At 32.6% G+C, this 9,632-nt stretch overlaps 1 protein-coding gene across 1 annotated transcript; it reads right to left on the reverse strand.

Annotated features, from left to right (window-relative positions):
• Window positions 1-550: 550 nt before the first annotated feature.
• Window positions 551-9,268, reverse strand: LOC107026868 (protein MEMO1). Its single transcript, XM_015227979.2, has 8 exons — window positions 9,054-9,268; window positions 7,254-7,338; window positions 7,103-7,171; window positions 5,941-6,053; window positions 2,158-2,269; window positions 1,940-2,083; window positions 1,182-1,356; window positions 551-945 (listed from the first exon to the last, which is right to left on the reverse strand). The coding sequence occupies exons 1-8, from the start codon at window positions 9,103-9,105 to the stop codon at window positions 820-822; spliced, it is 876 nt and encodes a 291-aa protein (XP_015083465.1). The 5' UTR covers window positions 9,106-9,268; the 3' UTR covers window positions 551-819.
• Window positions 9,269-9,632: the final 364 nt, after the last annotated feature.

Below are 9,632 nucleotides of genomic sequence, written 5' to 3' on the forward strand. Positions count from 1 at the left end.
ACTTGTCTCTTCTATATAATAGAAATAGATTTCTATTTCTATATATCTTCTCATTAGTTGCAAATCTTCATAAGTTTTACAAGTATTTTGTTTAAATAATTTTTTATATTAGTAATTTTTTGGGGATATATTGATATTTAACAAGAACTCATGATTTGTGAGTGAAAATATTGGCCAATTTTTTTTTCTTAAAAAAAATTATGTTTAATATATAACTACGTATACACTTGAGGTTTCTCATTAAAATTTTGTTTTAGACCATTAATTTTAATAAGACATTTTGACCATCAAAGAGCGGTTGTTAAGCTACAGTGGATATTTGTTGTTCTAGTCGGAGAAATAAGTGACATACTATTACTAGATCAGTTTCCACTTATATTCTAAATACGAAGAGTTCTTTTTCTATATTGGCCAAGTTTAAAACTATGTAAAACATATACTAGTTAGTTAAATCAAGAGTAAATCTAACTATTACGCGAAAGTCGATTGATATTTTTGACTCTCTCTCCCATAAAAAATAATAATTAAAGATGTACTTTTAGGGGAGCCGTTGACTAATTATAAAAATTTACTTCAACATCAAACACAAGCACACAAGGAGGGGACCTGAGTATATCTTGCTCATACAGAGCAATTACATCAAGGAAATTGTTTAGCTAATGGGATTAATAAATTACTAGTATGAATTTTTATTAATACGAAACCCAGAATAAGATGGTCCAATATCAACGCAACGATTGTCAGATATTACACGGTTAGATTGACTAACACTCACATAATTAGCCTCTCCACAGAGAAGCAACTTCTGTATGATAAAATTCAACCATCAACTTTTCCCACTGCCGATGCATAGCTTACGCTGCTGTCCCTCATAGATTTGCACTGGCTCGATTGTTCATATCGAAGAAATCTAATCTTTATCTTAGTCGACGAGTTTTTCAACATCTACATAAATGAAAATTGAAGTTTAGATAAGAGGATAACATAAACGATGAACCAGAATATGTAATAAAACTAAAGCAACACCCCCAACCTAACTTGGCATAGACATGTAAAGTTAAGAAGCTTACTGAAACATAATTAATCCTGGAAAAAGGTTTTGTGCACAACCACATTGACAAGAGAAAAGGAAACGACTTTCAGGAAAAGACTATTTGTCAAAAAGAGAAGAGGAGAGTTACATGAAGAAAAACACTGATTGGATGGCATCCACAAATGGTGTTGTCCGTCTCTGACAGGTACTGTTTGAATGCATCTGGATCTCCTGTTTCTATAATATCCATACCCATTTTATCCAAGACTTCAATAGATTTGTAAATAGCTCCATGGCTTTTGTCATAATGCATGTAGTTGAACCTAAGAATAGAAGCACAATTGATATAAAGAACGACACCAAGGAATATGTATATCAAGTAGAATCAGTCAGCAGACTGAGAAAGATTACTGTGCAAACACATTATGTATGCTTTGATAGTCCATCTAGAAGTCATTATTAAGAAATTATCAGATACCATGCACTTAACATCATTTTTTGAGAAGCAAGAATTAAAATGCTTACATGAAACAAAGCTTTATGTCAACCAGGATGTCAAATAAATTCATATTCCTTTTTAATGCAGCTATATTCTATAAAAATAATTGTTTTGTTTTCTTGTTTGGTTATCAATATATATACACAAGCGTAATATTATTCAGATTATTGAACTTCTTGCCCATCTGTAGTCATTCTGGGACTACCAAATCAAATCCTGAAAAATCCCAATGCACCAAAAATAACTAACATTCAACTTCAATCTTCGGGTAAGTTATCAACTTATTTTAATGAGAGGAAATAGAATTCATTCACCACAATCAAGCAAGTATGCCATAAATACACAGATCAGATTTTCTGTATATGATGAACATGTGATTACATGCAACATTGGTGAATGAAACTCACCTTGATCCCCAATGACAAAAATCCGAAGACACTGAGAAGAAATTCTTCGAGTCATCCACATATTTTGCGAGAAACCGTCCATAAAGGGCTTCACTTTCAGCACTAAGAGCCCCAACCAGAATGGGCACAATTTTCACTGGATACCTGCCTTAGAAACTTTAACAGTTATCTCTGAATAAATCAATCATACAAGTGAAATTTAATGTAGAAAAGCATACCCTTGGAAAACTTTAGCAAGATATGGAAGGTGCATTTCCATGCTATGTTCAGCTTCATCAACTCTAAGATCCATGTATTCAAAGTGCCCCGTAGCTTTTAGCTCGTCATTTACTGGTATTAAACCAAAACTGGGGTTATATAAGAGTGTTATTTCAATGTTACCGTGAAGAAACATGGAAAACTTACCTGAAGGAGGAGAAGCTTGCTAATTTTTACTACACATATAAATAAGAGAACTGAAGCATTTTGACAAACTAAGGTTGTGTTTCAACTGCCTTTATCTTTATAGCCATCTAGTAGTGTGTTGATTGTTTTAATAGCCAGAAGTCAAGTACGAGGACCAGAATTTGCAAATTGGCCTTAGAATAATCCTTGGGGTTACTTTACAGAGTGCCGTATCAAGATCTACTTTAATTTCTGTAATAGTTATGTCATTTCATCTCAGTGTTTATATGAAATAGATTGGCCACACCTATATCCAATAGTTGGAATTCCATCATTCCAAAATATACGAAGTTGGATTTTCCACGATTTTGTGGCCACAAGTAGGGGTGAGCATGGTATGGTAGACACCAAGTACCATACTGAAATCAAAAATTTTAACACCGCAGTATGGATATTATGGTATTCGGTATGGTATATGGTATGCATTTCAAAATGTTTGGTATTTGGTATTTATAAAAATATCCAAATACCGTAACGAAGTATATCAAATTCATATATATAGGTAGCTATATAATACTAGCAAATATATAAAATAGTACCTAATTATTTAGATGTTAAAATTTTGACTACTATCTTAATTTGAATGTTCTTTTTGAGTGAATGAATAATTAAGAGAATTGTTTGTACTTTATTTTGAATATTTTTTCATGTGTCAGGATTAGTATGTTATAATTGAGACGCTTCTTTAAAAGCCAAAGACATAATTCTTTATTATACGATTATGAATAGAGATAAGTTGAAGATGACCAAACTATGTCAATTGATTTACAGTACCGCAAAATACCGAACCAAAATCCAATACCGTAACCATGCCCACCCCTAGCCACGAGGACCCTTTGGAGTAGATGTACCGGTGCGAGCATTTCTTTTTGACACCAACAATCAGTAGAAGAAGAAAAAATTGGACTTGCTTCTTGTCATTTGGAAGGAAGTGCACAACTTTGGTTTCTTTAACTAGAAAAATATTTGTAGCGATGCTCTTGGGATGAAATCAAAGGTCAACGCGATCTTCGTTTTGTGCCACCAATTAGAAGTCGGAACAATCGACTAAGTTACGCCAAATTGGATCTGATATAGATTACCAAAAAAAGTTTGAGCAATAGGTTTAACGGGATGGTAACCTTACACAAGTGCAGCAAATTAAACTTAACATAAGTAGTCTTGCCGATGAAAGGCACAGTGGATGCGCCTCACCTCGCTTCACACTTTTTGTCGCTTTTCACAACACTGCCATGGACAGTGCCAAAGGAAGTATTGAAAAGGCATTCAATTATGATAAAAGGGAATATGAGAGTGTTTTAAAATCATTGATGCAAGGTGGACAGATCAACTGCATCAAACTTTGCATGCAGAGGGTCACATTTTGAACCCAAGACTCTATCATAAAAATAATGACATGAATACTTTAGCCGAAGAAGTGTGGCAAGGATATCATAAATGTGTTGAGAGGATGATCCCAGATAAGAGTATGCAATAAAAAATAGGGGAGGAGCTTGGTGTGTAAATGAAAACTGATAGGCTACTTGGAATTGAATCAGCCATTAGAGCTAGAATCTTAAGGGCATCTCCAACCAAACACCAAATTTTACACCACCAACACTGTTTTTTGTGTAATCAACTCCAACCCACAGCACCAAATTTTACACCAAAAATAAATATTTTTTTCTTTCTTCATTATTATATTATTATTTCTTATTTCATTTATATTTTCTTATTTCATAAAACAAATTCTTTCTAAAACATTCACCATATATAATTCATGGTGAATGTCAATTACTACTTTATTGAATGTTTATTATTTTCGGTTATTTTTTAGTATTGTATAAATTTTTTTAAAATTTATATGTTTGCATTTTTAATTTTTGTGAAGGTTAATTGTAGTTATATCCAATTATAATTTATAGTAGAATTAACATAAATTTAATTTTTTAAAAAAGTCATATATAGAAAAATTAATTTATATAAAACCTAAATATTATATCAAAAATTAATATCATAAAAATATTACATAAAAATAATTAAATATACCAGAAATTTAATTAAAACATACAATTTATATAATGTTTAATTAAAAGTTCGTTTAGTTAAATAATATTAAAATATTCAAAAAGTGAATTGGTGTGATGAATAGTGTTACACCAAATTTGGTGAAACACTATTCATCACACCAATTCACTTTTTGATTTGGTGTAGAATTTGGTGTTGGGTTGGAGATGGTCTGGTTTACTAGGTGAGCCTTATCTTTATTTGAGTTCAAAGCTTCAACTTTTAAGTTATAACACATTAACTTTTAAAATAACTCTTCTCCAGTTGAATGGTGGATGCAATATAGTCATAATGTCCCAACTCCCAAACTTGCAACAGTTTGCTATTAGAGTGCAAAGTTTAACTTATCTGGTTGCGAGAGAAATTGGGGTGTGTATGAACATGTGATAACTACATTACATTATTACTAAATTAAATGGTATCTTTTTCTTTTTTTTTGAGAATTGGTACTTTTGTATTCATCAGCATTAGGGCTGCTGGCTACCACCAAAAACATGTTATAGGGGAGTGAGTTTCAAATCTAAACTTTACAAAGTACCTTGAAAATCAACCAACTCCTCTACTTCCTCTGTACAGTTCTGTTTAAATGGTATCTTAATCATCCTAAGTCCTCCTATTAATTACTTTCTACGACTTATGCACAGATTCATACTAAAAAGAGAAATAGGCTTGAGTTGAAAACTTGAAATGCCTCAATGCGCTAGTGTTCGTCAAATATAATAGGACATGGGTGTGTCGTTACAATGCTCGTAATACCATTGCTCCAATTTTGTTGGATAGTATTGACGAGGCAAATGAATGGTTAACTAGAGCACCCCAAAATCATGAAGATGATGAAGTGTACGAAGGAGAAAGTCTCACTTATGGTGATGTTGCTATGGCAAGTGGTGTTGAGGAGAATATTTATGGTTTTAGGGAGAGTACTTTAAGGGGCAAGGAAAGAGGAGCTAGAGGTTCAAGTTCAAGTAGAAACCTTGTTGATGAGCCCTCCAATGATGAAGAAGATGATGACCAAGTAGAACCCTTGTTGATGGCATTTGAAGAGTTTGAGGATCTTGTTGAAGAATATAGGTTTGATCCTCTTGTGATTTAATTATATTTTTGTTTTATATGTTATGACTTGTGAAGATTATTGACTATCCATTTACTTTTTAATCTAAGAATATATTACCTCTATTCAGTTATTTAATATTTTTTATTCCGCTTCTCGCTTCCCAAAAAACTGGTAACACAACAATTGAAAGACAAATAATAACTACTGGTTTGACAAACATGCGATGAAGTTGGAAAATGAAAGCAAAAGGGTAAATTGTAATCTGTCAACTAGCATGTGAGGAGTAAGCCCTTGCAAGTCGAGTCAAGCAATATAAATGAAAGAGAATATTCAAACTAAGACTTCCATTTCCTCCATTTCAAATCTTTTCTGCAGAATTCTTTCCTGGATTATACAAATAGCAGCTATCTGAACTTTTTATAATTCGATGAAGATGCATAGAAGAAGTCCGTAATACCTTCTTCATCAATGGGTAAATCTCCTATAGGAGTCTTGTAAACTGTGGCTCTTGAAAGTGCACATTTTGGAGTATAATAGTGGTGAGATGGACCGAGTAGAAATATCCGAGAACTGCAAAACAAGAGTACAAAATACTAAGGTACAGAGCTCAAAATACTATATCACATGTAGAGGTTATCCAGTACTTCCTAGATCCAATTTTCTTTGACAGACTTCTTAGTTTAATCCTCACCAAAAAGAACGACCAACTACTTTTTGTAAATTTGCCACCAATATGAGTGAGCTCTTTCTTATGGTAGCAAACTTTCTCCCATGAAAAAGTCAAACAAGTATACCCCCACCGCAATCCCGATTGTTGCAAATTCTGCTTTTAAAGAACCTACTAAGACAATTTTCTAAAGTGAAAAAAGAACAACAACTCTATCAAACATTCAAATGCAAATAATATTTCAAAAATTCAAGAAGAGACACAAGCTGAAAGTCTTTTCCTTTGAAAGTATCAAAAATCCTGTAAGACAGTCACTCAAAGCTTTAATTTACACTCAAAACTCAAAAGTCCAATGTCAATTTAGAGAGGGGAAATACTGTTCTAGAATATTTTGAACTTGATGTATCCTTGTATGTTTCACATATTCTAACACTAGCACATTTAAAGTTTCTTCTCTTTATCCTCCACTCAAATCAACCTTGGTTGGTCAATTGAGAACAGCTGTAGCAAGTAATTTCCACTTGTATGTTTTCACTTCTAAGAAATTTCTCTTGAATTCTTCTCCATTATGATTCCTGCTTGTAATCTTTGGTGTTCTCGAACAAAATAGAACCACAGATGCTTTGATGGAATCTCAATTCCATCTCTGAAGCTCGATGCTTATTTAACTTGTTTAGTTGGAACAACTTGACTCATGTAAACAGCAATGAACAACTTTTTGATTTAGTTAGCTTCCTGATCTCAGCCTAGTTTGTGATGTATTGGAGCTAACACACCTCTTTTTATAATTTTGCAGCTTCTTGATGCCTGTCTAATATAAAGTTTCACTTCATAAAACTTTTTGGCTTGTGACAAGTACTATCCCACTTCCTAAAAAGAACTTTGTAAGTCTGCCTGTGGGGTTTCACATTCAAAAATCGGAATTGAAAGAGCACATTTTAAATAAACTCACATGTTGGTTGGGTCTATGTTCCCAAATGCATAAGCTGCTGCACGACCAGAATATGAATAGCCTGCATGACTACTTAGTTTAACATAACCAGTTAGAACCACATGATGCATACGATCAACAAATATATTGGCAGCAAATGGCTATAACTTACGGTGCAATTACACCTCGTACATCAGAAGACTTGGCTAAGCCAGCAGCTCTCAGCCAGCCATCAAGCTGTTCTGCTAGTTCTTGGGCTGGCAAGGAAAGTAGTAAAGCATTAACATATTATAAGAATGGGCATTTGTAGCTTTCCTAGAGCATCACTATTTGGCTTTTATACCAATCCCTTCATATCCATTTTAGTTAATGTTGTACCATTCATCATGGAGCTTAAGATTTACTTGACTTGTGTGTTAAATTAGTAGTAGTGGTTAAAATTTTTGAAGTAAACATTGAAAATTTAGCTTGATGGAAAACGTCAACGTAAATTTCATATTTGATTTAGTTAACTGAATACTTGAAACTGATGAAATAATATCATTAAGCCAATGGGGTGAAGCATCTTGTAACATCCTAAAATCTAAAAAATGTCATAGAAGATTGAACGCAGGGAGTATTTTTCAACCCATTGTTTGATTTGAAGTAATGATAGGAATGAACATATGACAAGGACTGGACAAAGAAATGATTTGTGCACCATACTATTTGGACAATTTCAAACCCCAGATGCTCCACCCAGTTCAATAATAATAATAATAATGCAAAGAAAAAGAAAACCCATGATAACAATATTGAGAAAAGGGACCTTTGGCTAAAGGACCCTATGCTAGATGGAAAAAAGATGTAGAGAAATATATTAAGGCACTACTTCTGTTAACTGGGAAACTCCAAAATCTGATCTTTAGCTTATACTCCCTCCGTCTCATACCTTTTTGTGAAACTGGTTACTTAGTATTTTTGTACCATATTTTGATAATTTTGTATAAGAAAAATTGGCACATTTCAAGAATTTTTTTTTTTTTTACAAAGGTAACAGTCATTTCATGTAGTTTTTGAATATCTAAAATTTGATTAAATCTTAAATTAGGTCTAATCCAATTTAGCTTCGAAGATTGGTCAAATTGTCACTCGAAAAGCATACATTACAACTATTTTTGGACAGAGAGAATCTAATTGTTCCTAGCATGACTAAATTAGAAATGCCAGTCTTTTTGTGGACGTAAATTGCTAATGTGTCACATTGCTACTAACTACAATATGTAACCCCGTAATGTAGCTTACAACAACTTTTTCAAGCATAACCACATTAACAATAGCCAATCCCAATTCCTGATGCTGGTTGCGGTAGGTTAATTGCCACCATGAAAATAGCCTAACGATATTAAACACTCTCTTTGTTGGAAACAAAACATGTGAATATAGAAAAATGGATATAAAGGATTTATATAGCTACATCCAACTAATTTTGGATGCATTACGGATGATTGATTGATATAACAACACTGAATATACATAATAAAGCTCGATAGAACTAGTCCACAATAGCAATACATAATAAAGCTCATTGTTGATCGTATTTATCCTCCAAATTTTGCTTCACTGCACCATAATTTCAAGGACAATCAATGATTCTTCACTAATGCACAATCTAATTTGAAGAATTAACTTTGTTATTAGTGTACCCTCACTCGGCTCAATCCAATCTTTGCAACTCCGAAGAAACTATAAATTCATAATCTATGAAACCAGCCTCGATTCAAACAAGCAAAACCTCCAATTTCACTACTTTTCAGCCACTTAAAGACGGTAATAATCAAAGTAACAACCTTATTGTAAAAAAAAGTGACAATTTTTTATATATATCAGCTTACAGGAAGATACTGAAGGATTATCTGTTAAATCAAATATCACAACTATATACTGAAAATAAAAGTGAAATTCGGAAGAGAAATCGACTGACGGAACTTACGATTATCAGTGTACCAAGAACCAGCATGAGATGCTTTCCTGATTTTCTCCATTTTTGAACTGAATGAAAAACAACAAAGCAAAAAAGCCCTAATAATTGGGAAATCTCAGAGCTGTTGTGTTGTAGAAGCACAAACAATAGCGGAGATGGAAAAAGTAGTTTTTTTTTTTTGCAGTTTTCGATGATTATTGATTCAACTTTGGACGACACGAAAAAATTGAAAAATAGGAGTAATAAAAAGAAGCTCTCATTTTTTTAATTATTTTTTTTAGAGGTTTTTGGTCACAAGACCAAGGTCAAATCTTCTTTAAATTGTAATTAAGTAAATTTGAGATTAAATTAATATTTTTAAAATTTTTTAATTTTTTATAAAATACAAAAAAATACTTTTATAATTCAATTCAAACCATTTAAAAAAATAAAAAAATTATTTTCTTTTAGGTTCTCTGTTTTGTTCTTCTTCTTCCTTAGAAATATGTCTTCATTATCTTCTTTTTCGACTATCTCCATTATCTTCCTCTCCGACTATCTTCGTTATTTTTTTCATCTTCGATCGTGACTCTCTCCTCCTTCTGAACT

The sequence above is a fragment of the Solanum pennellii genome, chromosome 8 (assembly GCF_001406875.1).
Source record: "Solanum pennellii chromosome 8, SPENNV200".
In the NCBI taxonomy this organism is placed as follows: Eukaryota; Viridiplantae; Streptophyta; class Magnoliopsida; order Solanales; family Solanaceae; genus Solanum; species Solanum pennellii.

Bases quoted from the DNA above. Each gene is read 5' to 3' on its own strand.
- LOC107026868 (XM_015227979.2), bottom strand. From the start codon at position 9,105: ATGGAGAAAATCAGGAAAGCATCTCATGCTGGTTCTTGGTACACTGAT. The intron at 6,054-7,102 runs GTGAGTTTATTT...CTTGTTTTGCAG, and splicing joins AACATAGACCCAACCAACAT to TTCTCGGATATTTCTACTCG. The intron at 2,270-5,940 runs GTATTACGGACT...GTTTAATACCAG, and splicing joins TTTACCCATTGATGAAGAAG to TAAATGACGAGCTAAAAGCT.